General features: G+C 53.9%; 1 protein-coding gene across 1 annotated transcript; it reads left to right on the top strand.

The window, feature by feature from the left end:
* The first annotated feature begins 5,815 nt into the window (after positions 1 to 5,815).
* Positions 5,816 to 20,522, top strand: PLEKHO1 (pleckstrin homology domain containing O1). Its single transcript, XM_054983634.1, has 6 exons — positions 5,816 to 5,899; positions 5,989 to 6,135; positions 12,348 to 12,488; positions 14,838 to 14,942; positions 16,730 to 16,831; positions 19,055 to 20,522. The coding sequence occupies exons 1-6, from the start codon at positions 5,873 to 5,875 to the stop codon at positions 19,814 to 19,816; spliced, it is 1,284 nt and encodes a 427-aa protein (XP_054839609.1). The 5' UTR covers positions 5,816 to 5,872; the 3' UTR covers positions 19,817 to 20,522.
* The last annotated feature ends 755 nt before the right edge of the window (positions 20,523 to 21,277 follow it).

Here is a 21,277-nt window from a genome sequence, read left to right as displayed (position 1 = left end):
GTGCTCCTGGACCCGAATCTTGCGCTATCCCCTGGGAAGTCTCTCTTCAGGGAGGGGCAAGGAAAGGCCCTCCTCGCCCACCTGCCCCCAGCCGTGCTCCGCACAGCCCCAGCAGGGACAGTCTAGCAGGAGGCAGGCAGGTCAGCTCCCATTTCTGACATCGAATTTGTATTATTATCCGGAACATTCTGAAGCTGTAATCGAAACGTAGATTTGGGGAATTAATGAGTCAGATCAAATTAACGAGCTCGTAATCCCCTCTAGTAATTTAATTTTATCCTTATTGTCTCCATACTAGAAATAAATTGTTTACTGGAAGATGTGACTAACAAACCAGCAGAGAGGAGGCCTGGGAGCTAGACCTGGGAGTGGAGGCGGCGGGGTGGGGGTGGGGGGGAGATACAAAACCTCTCCCTCTTTGTCCACAGCTCAACGGGGTCCCTTGTTCCCTCGGCCTTGGAGACTCTCTGCAGTTTGCTTTCTCCTCCGGTTCCAACAGGCTTGGAGCAGGGACAGAAGAAAGAGGGTTTGGCATCTGGGAACTCCCCTCTCCCTCCCCCATCCCCACCCCGTTTATGCTGCCATGTACTAAGGGTGCCCCTCGTTCCTGGTGAGTGAAATGCCAGCCGTGGCGAGGACTTGTGTGTATGTTATGCAAGTGTTTAGGGGGAAGCCATGGCACCTTCCAATTTGTGAAAAAAGAAGGCTTGAGCAAGCTCACATCGCAATCAAACACAGCCATAGTAATAAAACTGGACTTCCTCCCTGATCCGGGAGAGAGATCCTAGGACACTTTTCTCTCCTAAATGCTTCTCATTCGAGGAGTCTCTTTTCCCCAAGTGCCTTTTCGTTCTGCCACACCTTTCACTTCTCTCTCTCTCTCTCTCTCTCTCACACACACACACACACACACACACAGAGAGAGAGGCAGGGAGATGTGGTCAGTCACTGCTGGGCAGGAAGAGGGACTGACTGGGTGCCTCCTGTGGTTGCCAGCTCCTGGGCAGGAAATTCCTGGAGATTTGGGGGTGGAGCCTGGGCAGGGATTGAGGAGGGGAGTGATCTCAGCATGTTATAATGCCATACAGTCCACCACCAAAGCTGCCATTTTCTCCAGGGGAAGTGATCTCTGTAGCCTGGAGATCAGTTGTAATTCTGGGAGATCTACAGACCCCACCAGGGAGTTGGCAGCCTCAGAAAGGGCAGTTTGGGGCCTTTTCCGCAGTGAGATTCTTCATGACCGGGTGTGTCAGTCTGCCCTGTGTAGCTTTTTGGTGCAGGAGCTCCATGGTTTGTGACGGGCTGTCCCTGGCCTTGAGACTGACCCACCCTGCGTGGGAAGCAAGCCCTTTCTTTGGCCTGAAGTTCACCTCTTTGCCTTTGGGCCCCGTTGGGTGTCAGTGATAGTCACGGTGTGTGTGTAGGGGGGCGGGAATCTGTGCGCCCTAGTTAAGATCTTTCATCCTTAAAGCAGCAGCAGCGTGATCAACTTTACCCAGAGCATGTGTGCACATGCTTGCACACACGTGTGTATGTTTAGTGGGGTGAGAAAAAGGGACAGGATAGAGAAGGTGGATTTGGGAAGAAGACAGACACCCAAAGACTCATGGGCTGCTCCTCCTGTATGGCTGTAAAAAACAGTATTTCAGTAACCGATTATTACGAGCCGTAGCATAAAAGGCAAATGAAATGGCAACATCAGGGATGCAGAGAGCGAATTGGATGTTCCAGGACAGAGAACAGAGGGAGATAATAACGGCTTTAAGGAGGGAAAACATCTCTTGCTTCCATTCTGTGTCCTCTTTTCAAGGTCCCTTTCACTGCCCTCCCCTTCACATCCCCTCCTTTTGACTGAGCAAGAACGCCTTTGCATGCTTCATGTAACAGAATGCAGAAACAAACGGCTGTTTTTCAATACGTTGTCACTCTTTCTATTGTTGTGTGTCCTTTCGGGAGGTGGGGGAACAGCCGCTTTCCCAGAATATGTTCAAGGCTGCCGAGTTTTGCCTGTCACAAAGTAATTGGGCTTCCACATGCCTGGCCACCGCTTGAACAGCAGGTAAATGTCAGGAGGGCCGATAAAATACTGAGTGTGTTCCATGACAGTGCCGAAAACTGACACTGGGTGCGCCCCAGAGAACGCAGACTTTTGTTAATCGAAAAACGCGATTCTAGTTCTCAAGTCTGCAAAAAAAAAGCTGTGGGTGGATGATGATGGGTTTGTTAATCATCGACAGAGCCTTTGCAGAGGCAAACAAGAAATTAACAAACCCTCAGAGGAGCGATCTTTGCCGGCTCCGTAGAGAGAGGTGAAATTCAAACTATGCTTCCGGGCTAACATTGTGTTTCCCTTCACTTGAGCATCCTCGTGCAATTTGTCTCGTGTGGTTTAGCTCAGGACTTGGGGGTGGGAGTGACTGGTCACTACTGAGTATTTTCTCTCTCCTAGGAGACTTGAAGCTGGGGTGGGGGGCTGCATTCTGTCCACATGGAGTTTCTTGGGAAAATCTCTCTTTTCCTGTTGTTCCTATGATACAAGCTCATGAAACCACCAGTAGATTTACTATATTTTTTTGTTTTTATTTTGTGAATGGCCTTCTGCAGATCTCTGGAGGCTGAATATAAATTTTCTAAATACGTAAATATTCAGAGCATGAAAAAGAAAGCATTTCATTGCAAAAATACATAATTAAGGCTTTTAAAAGGGCATTACACAAATTCATATAAGATCAACTTGGGCACATGCATGCACATTCTCTCTCACACACACAAATACACACAAACACAACACACACACATGTTCACGTACATTCTACTAGGGTGTCATATTGGTCTTCTGCAGCAAAAATAAATAGTCCTCGTGGCACTAAGGTAAAGTGTGCCATTGAGTTGCAACCCAGGGCTTTTTTTCAGCTGGAACGCGGTGGAACAGAGTTCCGGCACCTCTTGAAAATGGTCACATGGCCGGTGGCCCCGCCCCCTGATTTCCAGGCAGAGGGGAGTTTAGATTGCCCTCCGCACCGCTGAGCGGCGCAGAGGGCAATCTAAACTCCCCTCTGCCTGGAGATCAGGGGGCGGGGCAACCGGCCATGTGACCATTTTCTCCGAGGGCAACCCACTGAGTTCCACCACCTCTTTTCACAGAAAAAAAGCCCTGCAACATATGAACTGTAGGATCAAAGGTCTATGAAATGCAGGATAAAATGTAACACCCAAACGTCATGAATATACTCAGAGAACGTCTGCAAGGGCAGCGATGGGCAACCTCCCAAATTTTGCTGAGCTACGAAGCCCCGGTAATGCTGGAGTTCCAAGTCTCAAAGTGAAAACCTAAGCAGAGTTACCCCAGTCTAAGCCCCTTGATTTCAGTGGGCTTAGACTAGAGTTACTCTGCTTAGGATTTCACTCTAAGTTCAGGAAATGGGACTGCAATTCCCCATAATTCCCCCCCTGCAGCGTTTCGATCTGTGACAGCTCACCTGTACAGGGTCTGCAATCAGGTTCTCATCCTGACAGGACAGGTATGGCCGCCCCAGGCTTGGCATTGACCAAACCGGTTTGGCCCAGGCTCCATCCCTTGGAGTTTCAAAACCCAAAAGTCCTGTAGCCGTGTGATGATGCGCCTGCTGGGGTGAAGAGTCTCGGATCTTAGGGAGTCCTCTGGTTGCATCCCGGTTAACCTGGTAATCCCCAGCTTTGCTTTTCTCTACCCTGTGCTTGTTGTTGTCAGGACCTGGCCCTGGGAGAACTGGAGGGGTGCCTTGTGAGGACTCGGGGCCTCCCCCTGCCCAGCTCGGACCAAAGGAAGGCATTGCAGGAAGAGCAGGCAGGTACCTGAGGAGGCCTCCTTGCCTACACAGTCAGCCTTGCCCTCTGGGTTCGGCCGCAAGGGAGCTCTGGTTCTCTCAGCCCGCGCCTGGCCCCACTCCCAGTTTCAACATCTCCCTACCCTCAAAGCTGCTCTGATTTTGCATTGGCTGGAAATAAGCTGCACCTTTCCAGTATCTTCTCTCCTGCTAGAGACTTGCCCTGCTCTTTTTTGTTCTCTTTCCTCTCCTGACATCTTACCTTGTTCGGAAATATATGAGACGTGCAAAGCATTTCTCTCAACCTCCCTTCCTCTTCGCCCTTTTCCAGGCTGTCTGGATGACCTCCTAAGAGCAGGGTTGACACTGTCCCTGTTGGGGGGGGGGTCTGAGAACTAGAGCGCATGCCCAGGTTCGAATCCCAGCTCTGCCATGGAAGCTCTCTGCATGCCCCTGGGCCAAACACATACACATTGCCTAACCTACCTCACAAGGTTGCTGTGAGGATAAAATAGAAGACAGGAGAAGGGTGTAACCCACTGTGGAGAGAAAGGCAAGGTATAAATGAAATAAATAAATATAAATGAAATGAAGCGGATATTTAAATAAGACCTTTAAATAATATTTCTGTTGCACTCATACAAAGTAAATTTGTATAATTCATTTTGCAGTTTTCTGTATGTTCTGTTGTAGCATAGTGGTCAAGTGGTTGGGCTGTGAGTCAGCACTCTGCTGGTTCAAATCCCACTCTGCCACAAGCTTAGCAGGTGCCCTTGGGTTATATTGTGAGGATCATAACAATGACTTTGTTCACTGTTCTGAGTGGGGCACTTACCACTCTAGAAGAGCTGTATATAAGCAGTTATTGTTATAGAGCGCTGCTGTAGCATAGTGGCTAAGTGGTTGGGTTGTGAATTGTCAGTCTGCTGGTTTGACTCCTACTACTGGCCTGAGTTCAGTAGGTAGCTTTGGGTCAGCCCCTCCTCTCAGACCAGTTAGACTTGCATTGGCTGGAAATAAGCTGCACCTTTCCAGTACCTTCTCTCCTGCTGGAGACTTGCCCTGCTCCCCACCCCTGCCCTGCCCTGCCAGTTGTGTGTTTGCCCACTGAAGGCGTTCACGGTGAGGTCTGTGCCATCCCTAACTGGGTTGTCCCGTGGAAAGGGTCCTTGCTCTGAGAGGAAAGGGGAGTGCTGTGATCTCTCTCTCTCTCTCTCTCTCTCTCTCTGTGTGTGTGTGTGTGTGTGTCTCTCTCTCTCTCTCTCTCTCTCTCTCTCTCTCTCTCTCTCTCTTTTTCCCAGGCCCTTTTCACTGGAGATGTTTCTGGGGACTGAACCTGCCCCACACCAAGCAGATGCTCTTCGCTGAGCCGCAGCCCCTGTGTGCCTGAGTGCCCTGAATGGTGCCCCTTGGGCACCTGTGACCACACGCCATGAGGGCATCCCCCCCCCCGCTGGGATTCTCTGGTCTTCAGGCCTGCCCTCTTGGCACCCCTGCCCTCCCCTGTCCTTGGGGTGGATTCTTGGCGCCTCCTCCTGCCTCTGCCCGGTCCAGCCAGTTAGGGACCCCAGCCCGGGGGCCGGGGGCGCCCCAGCGGGGGGGGGCTGCAGGGGACCACCGGGGGGGGGCCGACGCGCGCGGGCAGACCCCTCTCTCCTGCTGGGATGCAGGCGAGGCGAGGCAGGGCGAGGCGGGGCTCCCGCTGCCCACTGTGATGCGGGGGGCGGGAGAGGGGACTGGATCGGGACCTCCTTCGCCCCCCCCCCGGTGCCTTGTCTCCAAGGGGCGCGCGGGCGGGGGGGGGTCTCGCCGGGCCTCCGCGCGGGCTCTCCCTGCCGGCCCGGGGCTGCCCTCTCCGGCCGGCCCGGCAGACAAAGGAGGGCCCTGCCCGCCCCTCGCGCCGCCTCCGCCTCCGCCTCCTCCTCCGCCGCCGCCTTCGCATTGTGGCCTCGGAGGACGTCACGGCGCGGCGGGCTATAGATGGGGCTGCGGAGCGGCGGAGCGCCCAGCCCAGCCCAGCCAGCCCGGGCAGCCCAGCCAGCCGGGCGCGCTGAGCCGGAGGCGCCATGAAGAAGACCAACGCGGCCAAGCGGGTGGGTGGCGCGGCGGGGCGGGCGGGCGAGGAGCCCCGCCGAGCGCCGCCGCCGCCGCCGCCTGACCGGCCCCTTCTTGTCGCCCGCAGGGCCCGCCCGAGGGAGGCCCGCCGGCCGCGCCGCCGGAGAAGGTGGGCTGGGTGCGCAAGTTCTGCGGCAGGGGCATCTTCCGCGAGCTCTGGAAGCAGCGCTACGCCGTCCTGCGCGGGGAGCAGCTCTGCCTGGCCGAGAAGGAGGTAGGCGCGCCGGCCGGCCGGGCACCCGCGGCCCGAGCCCCTGCTGCAGCCGCCCTCCCGCTGGCCTCCCCTCTGCCGGCCCGGGCGCTCCCCTCCCGATCCCGCCTGCTGGAGGGTCCCCGGCACGGACCGGCCCTCCCTCCGCCGCCTGGCGCTCTGCGCGGCCCCCCGAACAGGCCAGCCGGACCCGCGCCTCGCCTCCCGCCGCAGCCCAGCCCGGGAGGGGGGCGGGAGATGTTGGGCCGAGGGGCGCAGCGGGGGCGCGAGACCTCCCGAGGCGCTTGGAGGGGCGCGAAGCCCGCGGGAAGGAGCTCGGAAAGCGCAGCCTGGAGGGCGCCGGGGGGATGCTGCGCTTACGCGACGGGCCGGACTCAGGATACGGGGCGGGGAGGGCGGCCGTTCCGTGGCGAATGCGCGCTTGTTCCCCGGGGTCAGGCCGAACTTTTCAGACGGCTGCTAGCAGCACGCGCTTTCCTTGCCCGCGTTGAAGGGATGGAGCCCGGGGGGCGCTGGCGCGGCCACACTCTGTGCCGGAGGCCCTCCGGGATGCGGGTCAGAGCCGAGTCCCGGCAGAGAAGCTTCCTGGGTTTCCTGGGGCTGCATCCCTAGAACGGGCGGGGGGAGGGGTCTTCAGGCCTATGGAGCAGCCGAGCCGTGTATTGTCGGGGGCGGGGGGACGCTCTTCAAGGAAAGGAAATGGATTTGCTGCTGGCGCTGACTCTGCTAAAGGGGGGCCCCCTCTGCAGGGCAAGCAGGAAGCCAAGCTAAAGAGCCGGACCGGATTTCCCGAAGCTTCTGGGGCGCTCGTCCTTCTCTCCCAGGATCAGCTGCATCAAGTTTCTGCTCATCACCCCCCCCCCCCGCCCCCTCCCCAGTAGCTCAGCAGATCCCCCCTCCTCCTGGCAGGCAGAAGGCTCTCCCCTCCCCACCCCCTCTGACGCCACCTCTGGCTCCCACTATTGTTCCTTATCTCACAACACGACAGCCTAGAAGCTGGTGGATGCAGGCGGGAGGGGGGGGATGTGGAGTGGGCCAGAGGGAAGGGCTGTTGGGAGAGGCCGTGGCACCCGTTTCCGAGGGGGCTTTGAGGGTTGAGCTGAGGGATCCCCCCACCAATTAATGTGGGAAATTCTCCTGCAGGGGCCCTCCAAAATGGACAGGAATGCCGCTCCCATTCATTTCAGTGGGTGCGTGTGCAGGAGATCTTCTCACGGGATCGTGCCCATGATGGCTCGGCTTGGCGGAGCTCCCGTACTCACTGACTCTCCAAATGGCTCATCCCATTCTCTCCTGTTTGGGCTTCTCCCGACCCCGCTCTCATTAGCCAATGAAAACAGCAGCTCTTGCTGGCACTTCCCCGAAAACGCACTGTGGGCAGTTCTTGGCTTTGCTGCCACAGATCTCAGCTCTGGGTGGGAATTTGCTGTTCTGCGAGGGGAGCTGCCGGGGCTCTGACTTTCCTTTCCCGAAACCTTTTCACCTCTCACCTCATCCCAGAACTCAAAGGGAATACACACAGCATAGGTCCTCGGTTGGTCATTTCCTTCCTGCAGCTTCATTAGCTCTGGCTGTAGCCGGTGAAATGTGTGTGCTGGTGGCCCCTGGGGAATGTGGGCAGCCCCCGTGTGGAAGGACTGCTTCTACTTTCCATTTCAACCCTTCCTCGTTGTGATACAACCCTTAGGCAGAGCTGGGCGTTCTCCCTGCTTAAAAAACCCCTTAAAGGCGTCTGCTGAGGCCACACAAATTCTACACTAAGGAAAGGTAGATTTTTGATCCCTGGAAGTCATGCAAATTAAGCATCTTTACTTAAGTCGCATTGCTCCTTCAGCTGGTATTTGATGGGGCAAAGTGTGGCTAGGGAGCTCAGACCCTGGATCTGACATGCCTCAGATCTTGCCCGCACCATGGCACATTCGTGTACCAAAATGTAGTTTAAGTTCTTCAGTTCACCTCTTAGAAGGAAATCCCGACCACCATAAATGCGCATGAATGTGACAATGCCCCTGGGGAGTGAGAGGCTGCATTTATCAATGTCAGAGAGCAAAGGGGAGGGGGAGCTGGTTCCATTCCGCTTAACAGAGGTCCTGGGCTGCGTGCCTGAACCTAAATGGGAAAGAGTGCACATTCTTGCAGGATCCTGATAGCTCCTTCCTTAAATAAGGGCTGCAGATGTTAAACCGTGTCGTTGGCATGGTTCCTAAATTGAAGCAAGACACAGAGGTTCATTGGGAAACTTTGTGGAGTGGAATCCTTTCTGTGTCTTCCAAAGAGCCTTGAGCGGAACAAAATTTAAGCCCGGTAGCACTTTAAAGACCAGCAGAATTTTCTAGAGTGTAAGTTTTCATGAGTCAAAGCTCATTTAGCCAGATAAGAGTGTTGAGAACAGCTTAAGCAGACAAAATCTATACCTGCCCAGAGCCACTGCAGCACCGTGCAAAAAATGTTTGGCATTGCTGATACGGTGAAGAGGGTGCCCGGCAGAGACTCACGATTCTATGAACGGTCAGAATAAGTGAAGCAGACAGTTGTGTCCCAAGCCATAGAGTAAGAACACTTGTCTTCTTGAATGCTGTTCTGCTGCCTTGGCCCTGAAATCACCAGTTAAAACTCCCACAGCCAAGGGGCTCGCAGAATGTGTTGCTTGCTAATTCACAGATGGGATGGAAATGACTGATGGCTTCTCTTTTTCCCAAAAACCATGAGTGGATGGTGGTTGCACCTTTCTTTATCGCATGGGAAAAGGCTGTTGCGTGTTAGTGTGCGTGAATACTCACACTCTGTGAATCAGTTAAAGATCCTATTCAGTCAGCCAAAGAGGACAGTCCTTTGGGACGTTTTCTTGCACAAGTGCCCAAGGCCTGGCTCTTTTCCTTTCAGAGGTGCATCCAGAGGTGGGTGGGCTCTTGAAGGCTTTTTGATTGGGGCAGCCTGCCTTGAAAGTGCTGGAAAGCATTTCTAGGGGGAGCTGCCTTACAGTGGGGCCACTGAGATGTGGTGACCAGCAGGTTGGGGGTGTCATTGAAGGATGGTAGCGCAGGAGAGAGGCAGTTCTGGTCCTGCTATACATTTCAGCCCAGGCGTGTGCCACCAGGGGATCCAGCAATGGATCCAGCAGTGGATCCCCTGTTACTGGAGCACCCAAGGATTCCCTCCTCTGGCACCGCAGTGTCTTGCGCTGCTCCCCACCCCATTTCCCAGCACAGGCTTGCTTCTTTCTATAGCTAGGAAGAAAAGACCGACGGTGCCAAAGATTTGTCTTAATTGTTTTAAAAAGTGCCCCCCGCACACATTCTGCCCACCTCCACCACTGCTTGCAACCCCCCCCCCCCAGTGATTTGTGAGAGAAACAGAGCATCCCTCCCACCCACGCCCTCGCATGAGCTGTGTCGTGTCAGCATGACACAAAGCAACAAAATCAGCATGGTTGTCCCCCCCCCCCCGCTCTCTGAGAGGGAGGAAATGCCATTTTTGTTCCCAAGCAGGGATCGGCATGACGTTTCCTCCAGCCATCTGCGGCCCATCCCCTGCTCGCTCTCCTCCGAATGTCCTGTTGACACGGAGGGGAAAGAGGCTGGCTGGCTGCACTGTCCCCCATGTGGTGCCGCAGGCGTGAACTGCTGCCTTTGTAATCTGCGGGGTGAAGATTTCCATGAAACTTGAAAGTCTTCAAACTCCTACACTTTTCTAAGATTGGCTACGTTTTGTTAAAAGTTTTGGATCAGACCCAGTTCCCTCTAGACCGCTGTGGTACGTCTAATGCCTGGCAGTGAATATGTCCATGCACAAGAGAAGGCAGGAGTTTTCTGGATTCAGGTCCCCCAAAGTTTGCTCTCTTGGGCGCTGGCCTTTTAACTCCTGCCAGATAATCTCTTCTGGAGGGACAAACAGCTTCGCCACAGCGGATGTGGTTTACTTCACATGTCACAAATCCAAGATTGGCTGCATGCATCCCGTGCGACCCCGACAGGGTGGCCTGCAGCAGCGATCTGGCCCAGTTAAAAATAGGCCATGCTCTGCCTCTTCCTCAAGTGGCTGCCGTGCCTCTTTCCGGCATGCGCTGGGAGGGTTTCAGAGCATGTGCTGCTCCTTCCCGTCCTCCACGGAGCTTGAACATGTACATGAACAGCTAGAATGAGACTCAGTGGGCCTTGCTCTCCAAGGCAGCCTTGTTCCAAGGTGACTGATGATCCGGAGGCAGATGTGCCCTGTGTGGCACAACCCCCCGGGAAGCTTTTCTGTGCAAGCCCCACTGAAATGAGCTGCCCCCCTCTGGGGCTGCTCATTAGTCTAGCGGGAGCTTTGGGGTGGGTTGTGCCCCTCTCTAGTTAGTTGGGGGGGATTTGATCTTTGCCTCTGGCACTGAAACCTCTTTAGCCAGCCCTGCACACTAAAAAGAAATCCAGTTGGCGCAGGGAAAGAAGAGTTCCTCCAGCAAGGGTGGCTGGACCCTGTCCTGAGCTCCCTCCCTGCCCCTCTACTGTGCGGCCTGGCTCACTTGCTAGAGCTCTCTGCACTGCATATTGTGGTTCAGAGGGTTGACCTGCTTTGGGGGCTACTGTCCTGCTTCATTCTTGGCAGGCGCTAGAGGAGGGTATCGTTTGGGACGTCCAAGATTCTTGGTGAGGATAGCGGGATCCTGGAATGTGCTCCTTCACGACTAGGGAAGGTGGAGGCAAAGCAAATGGCCCTTTTAAAAAACCACTATCAGGCTATAAATAATCTCTCCTCCAAGCTGTTCTTTCCGCATGTTCCAGAGAGGAGAAAAATATTTTAGGGCATCTGTACACGTGAACTAATCTGAGAGGATGAGCATTGCAATTCCTTTCCTTCAGGCCCTTTCAAGAGGCCGGAATAATCCTAGCCTGCCTTCCCCTTCGACAGGATTCTTGGTGTCAGCAGGGCAACCTGCTGCCTGCCAGGGGGGACCGTTGCGGGCAAGAAGAGCTGCTGGCCGGGGGGCCCAAAGGTGCTTGTGGCGGAGCGGGGCTAGTCTCTTTCTCTGTTTCCTCTACTGGCTGTAACTATCTCACCTTCCGGGATGTAACATCCTCTGTAGGCCACTCAGATAATAATAAACTTCATAATATATTCTGATAATAAATCCTACTTCCCTTTTAACAACCTTGTAAAGTAGGTCGCTATTATCCCTTCTTGCAGTTGGGGGCTGAGACAGAAAGAAGCTTTGCCGGCGGGTTTGCCAACTGACCATGAAAAAAGACCTCCCTCCGAGCTCTTGTATCTTCAACAGCTGCTTGCTCTGCAGAGGCTGGCAGGCGACACGTGTAGGCGAGCGTGGCTGTTGTTCAGCCTGCTGCCAAAGGCACAGCAATGATGGGCACTTGGTATGCTGGCAACCCTGCTTGCCTTGGGCCTGCTGAGTCAGCTCCTAGCTGAAGATGTGAACCTGGGGCTTCCTGTTTCACAACCTAGTCTCAGCCCAGGCAGGGCATTTCACGGCTGAAGAGGATGGGTTTCTTGTTGGGAATTCAGCAGGCAAGGAGCCTGGGGAAAGCTTTACCGGTTGAATTTCTGGTTTTAGGTGCTCCTTATGACATGGGTGCCTCACTCTCCAAGAGGCCGCTTGCCTGCCCCGGCTTTCTGCAAGGCGCCCAGGAGCCGTGGTTTCGTGAAGGGGCTGTGAGCTCTGTGGTGCTCCAGAGCTACGGAAATACGTTGATTAACAGCCAGCCTTCCAGGGTAGCTGGCTGAAAGCCCATCTTTGGGTTCAAAGACCGTGAGGCAGATGCTGGGAGGGTGGGGGGTGTCACTGCCTCCACAGTTCTGTGCTGCCCGCAAAAGGGCCATGTGGATTTGGAACCTTGGAGTGCCGGGCAGGTGGCACTGAGACCCACAGATGCAGAACTGCAGCCTCCAGGGTTCTCATTGCAGGGTTATAGATCCAGAGGAGTCAGCACCTTTAAGACTAACCAACTTTACTGTAGCATAAGATTCGAGAACCACAGCTCTCTTCGTCAGATGCAAGATGCATCTGCCAAAGAGAGCGGTGGTTCTCGGAAGCTGACGATACATCTGATGAAGAGTGCTGTGGTTCTCGAAAGCTTATGCTACAGTAAAGTTGGTTAAAGGTGCTATTGGACTCAGGTCCCATTTAGGGCCTGATGAGGACACGGTCCTCTTGGCAACCACTCAGGACTTGACCCCTCGCACCAAAAAGGTGGTGTGTGCATGTTCCCTTTCTCCATCTGCAGGTCAAAGACGAAAAAACCATCCAGGAAGTGTTTGACTTGAACGACTATGAGAAATGTGAAGAGCTCAGGAAATCCAAAAGCCGGAGCAAAAAGAACCACAGCAAGTTCTTGCTCACGCACTCCAAGGAGCCCGGGAACACAGTAGGTCTTCTCTGTGAAGAGCTTTGCAGCAAGGCGGGGCTGAGCATAGGGGAGGGGCGGACGTGGTGGGGCCGCAGCTGGGGGGAGAACCCAGGCTGGATCCTGGCATCTCTTTGGAAGAGCCGTTGCCTGAGACCTGGAAGAGCGTCTGCCCGTGAGAGTAGACAGTGCGGAGCCAGTTGGGCTGACTGGGGGGAAGGCAGGAGGGCAGCCCGGTCCTCCTCCCCTCGCGAGGAGCGTGTGGGACAGCCGCCTCCTGCCTGAGGACCTTGTCGGCGGCTCCTGACACTTCTGGCATCCAGCCTCCCTCCCCCCCCCCGCCCAAGTGTAGCCAACTTTTAAACGGTCCCTCTTGCTGTCCCTTTCACATCCATGTGATCCGCAGCAAACACCAGGCAATGCAATTGACCTCCAGGCCATGAAATGCTTCAGCTGCCCATTTAGAAACAGAACTATAGAGCTGCAAGGTAACCCAAGGGTCATCTAGTCCATCCCCCCAGCCCTCTCCCCCAGTGGCCCCTGCTCAATGTCCAGAGGAAGGCAAAAAAGCCACTGGGACCCCCAGCCAGTCTGGCCCCAAAGTAGCGATCAGCATTATTACCCTGGGCATATTAGAAAGGGCCACAAAAGCCAAGCACTGGCCCTCCCTCTCTTGATCTGCCTAAATTCATACTGAGTCATTTATGCACCTTATTAAAGGGATGTGACATTAGTCCTCTGCTCCCTCCCTCCTGTCTGCCTCCCACACAGCCACATGGGGGGGGGGTGTCTTTTGGTCCAGAGCAAAAACAGGTGGGTGGCTACAGCCTCTCGCAACGCTTGTCTTGTCACTCTGGTAAACAACGTGCCGCCTCTTAATGCTGCTTCATTCTCACATGCTGGAGCCTTCAGTGGGTGGAATAAGCCAGGGGGACAAAGCAGTCTGTTGTCCAGTGAAACGAACATTTCTGTTAGATGAGAAGTCCCGGACAAGTTTTTCCCGGGACTCCGAGTGAGTGATAGTCATTAGTGGCACAGAGTTACGGCCTTGGACAAGAGGACTTCATTGGCTGTCCACTCCCTTGGAACGATACTTCTCCACTAGTCTCTTTGAAGGGCAAAGACGGCTCTGGTGGAGCTTCTAGCCATGTGGGGTGCAGGTATTTCAGGAGCCCCCACCTTCCAGTGTGTTTGGGAACCTCAGGGCTGGGTCTAAGCACGCAGGGTGCAGGTGTTAATAACCACCTAGTTATTTTGCCACCCCGGTAACGTCCACCCACCCTCTCCTGGCCCTGGCAGATCACCTCCTTGAGAGAGAACAAAGCCCCTGCAGGGCATTGGCACCCACCTTACTATGCCATCCCACCCCTGCAGTCGCTTAAGAGAAGCCATGTTGGATCAAGCCAGTGGCCCATCCGGTCCAACACTCTGTATCACACAGTGGCCAAAAACCAGGTGTCCTCAGGAGGTCTGCCAGTGGGGAAGGGACACTAGAAGCCCTCCCACTGATTGCCCCCCCCCCCAAACACCAAGAATACAGAGCCTCACTGCCATAGACAGAGAGTTCCATCTATACCTTGTGGCTAACAGCCTCTGATGGACCTCTGCTCCATATGTTGATCCAATCCCCTCTTGAAGCTGTCTGTGCTTGAAGCTGCCACCACCTCCTGAGGCAGTGAGTTCCACGTGGAATTAATCATCCTTTGGGTGAAAAAGTACTTCCTTTTATCTGTTCTAACCCAACTGCTCAGCAATTTCATTGAGTGCCCACGAGTTCTTGTATTGTGAGAAAGGGAGAAAAATACTTCTTTCTCTACCTTCCCTATCTCATGCATAATCTTGTAAACCTCTATCATGTCACCCCTCAGTCGTCATTTCTCCAAGCTAAAGAGCCCCAAGGGCTTTAACCTTTCTTCATAGGGGAAGTGTTCCATCCCTTTAATCATTCTAGTTGCCCTTTTCTGCACTTTTTCCAGTGCTATAATGTCTTTTTTGCGGTGTGGTGACCAGAATTGTACACAGTATTCCAAATGAGGCCGTACCATTGATTTATACGGGGGTATTATGATACGCTTGGGGAGCTTGACCAGCGGGCCACTTCTGGGAAGCCCGGGCCCAAACATTTCACTGTGTGGCTGGAAGCAACAGCAACAGGCAGCCGACTCTGCAGGGATGTCTTTAAACATCAACCAAGTGGTTGCAGTCTGGGGTTTCTTCTTCTACCAAGAGCTCCAGCGTTCCAACTCTCTGTCCAGCTGGTGCGGGGGTGGGGGCGGTGCTGCTTCTTGCCCCTTGGCTTAAGTTTCTTTAGCATGTGGGGTGGGTGAAAGCCCCATCGTGCCTGGCTGCTACAAGTTGCTTCTCTTCTAGGCACCGAATCTTGTCTTCCTGGCTGTGAGTCCTGAAGAGAAGGAGTCTTGGATCAACGCCCTCAACACTGCTATAACGCGGGCCAAGAACCGCATCTTGGATGAGGTGAGCCCTCAGCTTTGTCTGTGTGGCCCTCTTGACCGCTGCTCCCACGCTAGAACCAGAGAGCCCTTGGCGACCTCAAGACACCTCGAAGGTCTCCCAGGCCTCTGTGGATAGCAGAGCCATTGGCTGGGCAGTTGCACCCTGAGCTTGGAGACAGGGCTTGGTTTGGAAACTGCAGGTTTGGCAATATGGCACCCAGGTGAAGTTTGCGGGCACATTTCAGAGTGCCAAATTTGACATTTCCATCTCCGACCAGCTTGTGGGCTGGGTATCTGAAGGGAGCTTCCTTCTGGGCAGACCTCTGAACTGGGGTCTCCCAGATCAGCAGAGAGTAGACCCAAATATTTCCATATCTCACCTGGAGGTTTTTGCTCTTGGCCTCGGGGCTGCATGGACTGGTCTGTGGGGTGCTGGTAAGTGGCGGCCTCGCCACCCGTGTCACTGGGTGGGAGATGGGCCTTATCCCCTCCCGTTCTCCTGCCTGCCTGCCCCCATCAGTTGTCTTTGATATTGTGGAGCCATCTGTCTCTTCCTGTCTTTGTGTGTGGTGACTCATTCTGCACGTGGTAGATAAGTGGGAAAGGGAGAGCCATTTCTTGACTGCTAAATTTGGGGGAAATCAGTGCCAAGGGTTGTTCTTTGGAGGCAGCGTCCACAGCCAGAGGTGGTGGGGGTGTAGCCGTTCCGTTTTTTTAAACAGCTTTTTTTTAAACAGTAGAGATTGCAGCAAGAAACGAAAAGGACAGAAAACAACCAAGGTCTTTGGGATTGTGACCCTGCCTGTGCTCTCAGGACCCGTATCAGGAGAGAGAGCGCCTTGCTTGGCGTGGATCATACGAGGGGGCGGCCGGCCCTCTTCCCCCAATTCCTCCTCTTGCGGAGTTCTTTGCTCTGGCCATCCACTTCCTGAGAGCACCACCCTCACTGGCGGCGGGGCAGAGGCACCTGTGGGAGGGTTGGGGAGGGCCCCTCAACAAGCAGAGCTGGCCAGCCCAGGGGGCTGTGGAGTTGGACTCCATTCAAGGGCGCCGTTCGCCTTGCTTTGTGCAAGAACAAGAGAAGAGGGGCAGGAGTTTAAGGGCAGGTTGAACCATTTGCAAGCATGGGGAGGGAAGGAGGCCTTTTGACATGAAACGGGGAGAATGTCTCTAAATTTGTCAGCCGCTTTGGGAAACGTTTGGGGACATCACAGAGAAGAGAACGACCATTTTTGATCAGTAGCCATTGACATCAGGGGGGGTGGGGGGGGAATGTGTACAGTTGCAGATCTTGGTCGGCAAGGACTGTGGCTGAATCTTTGGGAGGGGCAGGTAGGAGGGACGGTGGGCAGTCATTCTGGGAGGGGGGTAGTGCCAGACCCTGGAAGCATCCCTCAGGCTCCCCAAGGGGCATTCCCAAACAAAGGAGTTCTCGATGGCAGTCAAGGAGACTGGCCCGGTCTCCGTTTCAACAGAGAAAGGAACTCTGCTCTTCTGGGCTGGGCAGGCATCATGCAGGGCTGAACATCTGCCGGGAGCACCACAGAGTGGCCCGTTTCTCTGGAGAACAGGCTGGCTTGCCAGTCTGCAGGCTTTGCCGGTCGTTGAGCCACCTCCCCAAAGACATTCCAGCTGCTTGTTGCGAGTAATGAATATGCTGGAGAGCTCCGAGATCTGTGCATGGAGGCGGCAACACGAAAGGGATCAATTATTCACCAAGATTGATCAGCCCGGCTCCAGTTGCCACCCCAAGCGAGTGGAGAGTCTCTCTCTGTGCCATGGTTGACGGGGGCTTATGTTGCATTTCAGGTTACGGTGGAGGAGGAGAGCTATCTGGCCCATCCAACTCGCGACAGAGCAAAGATCCAGCACTCCAGGAGACCTCCAACCAGGGGGCACTTGATGGCTGTGGTATGTACCACAAGAGCTGCAGTCCCACACTAACTGGGAGAAATTACATGACAACCTGAATTTGGCTTAAACGGGCAGACTTGCTTCCATCTGCAACTGGGGAGAGTGTCTGGGAGCTGGTGCAGAATTTAGGTCTGACCCACAGGCACTCAGTCTCAAAGGCTATGTCAAAGCACGCCCTTCTCTGCCATGGGGACTGCCTTTGACTTTGGAGGTCTCTTGGGTCACACACCGCAGGCCTTCCTGTTAGGATTTTTCCCCAGGTCACGCCAGTTATTTCCGTGAGTCACTATTTCTGTTTATACCACCTTTTTGCCATTACATTCCAAGGCAGTGCACACACCTACGGTGTGATTCACGTGGCATAAAAGGAAAACAGGGCAGAAAGAAAGGAAAACGAGCCCATTCAGGCCCAAACAGTTGAGTTTCTATTGCTATTCCATCATGACTAGACAGAAGTGCTTCGAGAGGGAGGAAGCCCATGGTGGCTGATCCAGGCAGGCCAACGGAGAAAGCTCTCCCTCTGGTGCAGCCAGGTGGAATATAATCTGGATTATCCTAACATGTAGTTGTTAGGATAATCTCATGTTTTGGGGGTATTTAGACATGGAGATTTGTCACATAGTGGCAGTGGAGGCAGAAACGTGGGGGTGGGTTGGAACTGATCTGTTCCTGTCAGTTCTGTGGCTAATTCTTCTTCCATAGGTAGCTCAGGGTGGTCACCCAATTGTTTCCCTACATTTTATCCTCGAAACAACATTGGAAGTAGATTAAATGGAGAGATCACAGTGTAAGGTTGATTGCATGGGTGAGCATTGGAACTCGTGTCTCCCCAGTGTCCCGGACCCCATACCGACTCCTGGTGGTCTTCTGGGCTTGTTCTAGCCAAACAGAGAAACACAGAGCTGGAAGGGATCCCAAGGGTCCATCCCCTTTCACAAGGCAGGAAATTCACAGCTACCCCACCAGTGACCCTAACCCTAACCTTGCTTAAGAACATAAGAACATAAGCAAAGCCATGTTGGATCAGGCCAGTGGCCCATCCAGTCCAACATTCTGTCACACACAGTGGCTAGAAATCCAGTGCCATCTAAAGGACTGTCAGTGAGGCCAGGACACCAGAAGCCCTCCCACTGCCTTCCTTCCAGCACCAAGACAACAGAGCACTACCTCCCCACAAAGAGAATACCATCTATCTCCTGTGGCTAATAGCCACTGATGGACCTCTGCTCCATATATTCGTCCAGTCCCCTCTTGAAGCTGGCAATGCTTGTAGCTGCCACCACCTCCTGTGGCAACGAATTCCATGTGTTTATCACCCTTTGTGTAAAGTAGTATTTTCTTCTATCTGTTCTAACCCGACTGCTCAATAATTTCATAGAGTGCCCACGAGTTCTTGTATTGTGAGAAAGGGAGAAAAACACATCTTTCTCTACCTTCTCTAACCCGTGCATTATCTTGTAAACCTCTATCATGTCTCCCCTCAGTCGTCTTTTCTCCAGGCTAAAGAGCCCCAAGCGCCTCAATCTTTCCTCATAGGGAAAGTGTTCCAACCCTTTAATCATTTTAGTTGCCCTTCTCTGTACTTTTTCCAGTGCTATGATATCTTTTTTAAGGTGTGGCGACCAGAACTGTACACAGTACTCCAAATGAGGCCTCACCATCGATTTATACAGAGGCATTATGATACCGGCTGATTTGTTTTCAATCCCTTTCCTAATAACCCCTAGCATAGCATTAGCTTTTTTTATGGCAGCCGCACACTGTGCTGACGTTTTTAGTGAGTTTTCTATCATGACTCCAAGATCTCTCTCTTGGTCAGTCTCCGCCAGTTCAGACCCCATCAACTTGTATTTATATTTTGGATTTTTGGTTCCAATGTGCATTACTTTGCACTTGGCTACATTGAACCTCATTTGCCACATGGATGCCCACTCTTCTAGCCTCGACAGATCCCTTTGGAGTGCCTCACAATCCTCTCTGGCTTTCACCACCCTGAACAATTTATGCCCAGAGGAAGGAAACACTTTGAAATGTGGCCCTAATTCGGTCAGATCCAACATACAATGGCCAAAATTCTTTTTTGCTTTGTTCTTGGTATCCTTGTACCTCTGCAGGTACGAGAGATACACATGTTAGGAAGAATATCAGTGGTGCAGTACTGAAAACAATTCCCTTCCCCCCAAAAGCCCAGCTCTTCCTTTTTCGGGTCTCTGTTTATAGGCATCTACCTCAACGTCTGATGGCATGCTGACCCTTGACCTGATCCAGGAAGAGGATGCGTCCCCAGAAGGCCAGGGCACGTGTGAGGGGAGCTTCCGGGTGGATCTGGATAAGTCCGTAGCCCATCTCACCACTGGACGAAGGTGTTCGGATTCTGAGAGCATCAAGCCGCCGGAGAGGAGCCGGACGAACAGCCTCCCAAGGCGGGAGGTTGGCTCTTGGGACAAATCTTCGCAACGTAACGATTCATTTGACAAAGGGACCATGTATACGCCTCAGGTTCCGAAAAAGCTCTCCCAGGTGGAAAAGAACAAATGTGCCTCCATGGAGGAGATCCTCTCTTGCCGGGACCCCTGTTCGGTGCACCGGGCAGTGTTGCGGAAGGGCCTAGAGGATCACTTTGCCGCAGCTGAGCCGGAGCAGCTGAGCCGGATACAGGAACTTGTAGCGCTGAAACTTGAAAAGACGCAGGAACTCTTGGCAGAGGTGAAGGGCTATGGCGACGGGAGGCGGAAGGTGAAGGAGCTCGGCACGGCGGCCCTGACTGCCTCCTCCTCCTCTCCTTCCAAGTTGGACTCGGAGGCCGTCTTGCAGGAGACGGAGCGGCTGCTGGGAGAGGCCACATCCCACTGGAGCCAAGCCCAGCAAGTGCTGCAGGAGGTCCGGGAGCTCAGAAGCCTCTATCAGCGGCTGGAGCAGCACCTCTCCGACCCAAAGCCCCGACAGAGCACGCAGTCACAGTACAGGAAAAGTCTAATGTGAAGGCAAGGGGGGGGCACGGGTGGCTAAGGAGGGGGGTCCCGTGGGACAGTAGCAATCTATATTTTTCTTTACAGTATTTGAAGCGTTGAGGTGCCCTCACTCCTGACAAGCCTGGTTCTGCCCGTTCCGTCCCCTTTAGTGCCCTTCCTTTCTCCAGCTCCAACGAACACATTCCAATAAATCAGATTGCGTTCATACTTTTTATTTATTTCTAAAGCATCTTCTCCCCAATGGTATGATATCTGTAAAAGGGCACCAGGCTGTACGTAGGGCAGAACTCGTTCAAAAGGAAACATGCTGGATTTTGTGTGCAAGCTGCTGAGTGTGTATTGTGGGCGTAGAATGTCCTCCAGAGAAGGTCTGTGGTTTCTAAATGGCGACCATTTAGGGAGGGGGAGGCCTGGCAAACACAAGTGATCCTGTGGGTGGACCCAATCCCAGGAATTTGGGGGTTGGGTCTCAGCAAGAGCAGTTTGCTAATTCCCTCAGCATTCAGTCCCTCCCTCGGCTCCCCCGCTAATTCCGAGCCCCTGTACCTCTCTTGGGGTGAGTCTTCTGCCCACAGCTGCAAACTTGGCCTGCTGCAAAGGAAGTGAACATCTTGCTGCCCAAACGGTAGAATGCATTTATCTTGCACAGGGCGGTCACAGAAGCAAAAGGCCCAGTCACCACACCCATCAACTCCGTTCTGTTCGGCTGAAGTTGGAAACCGTCTGCTAGAATTGGGAAATCTGATTTTAACAGACGGCTCTTGCTCCAGCAGAATTCCAGTCCTCTGCTTACTGCTGAAGCAGCTCCTGAGTGGCAGATATGACACAAGGGGCCTTGGGCACACCACTCAGGTCACACAAAGTGTTGGTAGTGACAGACATGTGCACAGCACGTGGGACATGCTGCCTTCCTCAGGTGCTGCTAATGGCCTGTGGCTAGATTAGAGATCTGGGGAATGCTGTGGATATGTGTGCCGAGGGGCAGCTCCTGTTCCTCTCTCGAGGTCATGGTGTCACATATCTTCAGGCCTGAGGGAGCTCAAGGTAGCCTGTGCCAGGATCATGCCCACCCCCCACCCCAAACCAGGGGTTATTTGATTATATTTCTGCCCCAGTTGTTCATTTCTCCTTTGCTGATGCTGAAGCGAAATGCACACAGAAGATTTGGCAAGAAGGGGCTTCCAGACAAGGCATTAATTTCTTTGGGCTGATTCCCTGGCTTGCTGTAGCTCATTCTGCGGAAGGTTTGGGGCTGGACCAGCACCTGGCACTTGATGCTTGAAAGACCTGCCTAGCCAAGGGTCTGCCACCTTCGTTCCCAGCAGTCTTGAAACCGCTAGAGTGGGCCGGGTGGTCTGTGGAATTGGCAGAAACAAGGTGTGCCCTTGTAGAGGGGGGAAAGATGGCCTGCTGCCAGTATGCAAGGGAACACCCCTCTCCCTGTGCCCGTCCTTGCATGACCCAGATCCCT

The sequence above is a fragment of the Eublepharis macularius genome, chromosome 1 (genome assembly GCF_028583425.1).
Source record: "Eublepharis macularius isolate TG4126 chromosome 1, MPM_Emac_v1.0, whole genome shotgun sequence".
NCBI lineage: Eukaryota > Metazoa > Chordata > Lepidosauria > Squamata > Eublepharidae > Eublepharis > Eublepharis macularius.
Note: the sequence above shows the minus strand (reverse complement) of the source record. Positions and strands in the feature narration are given on the sequence as shown.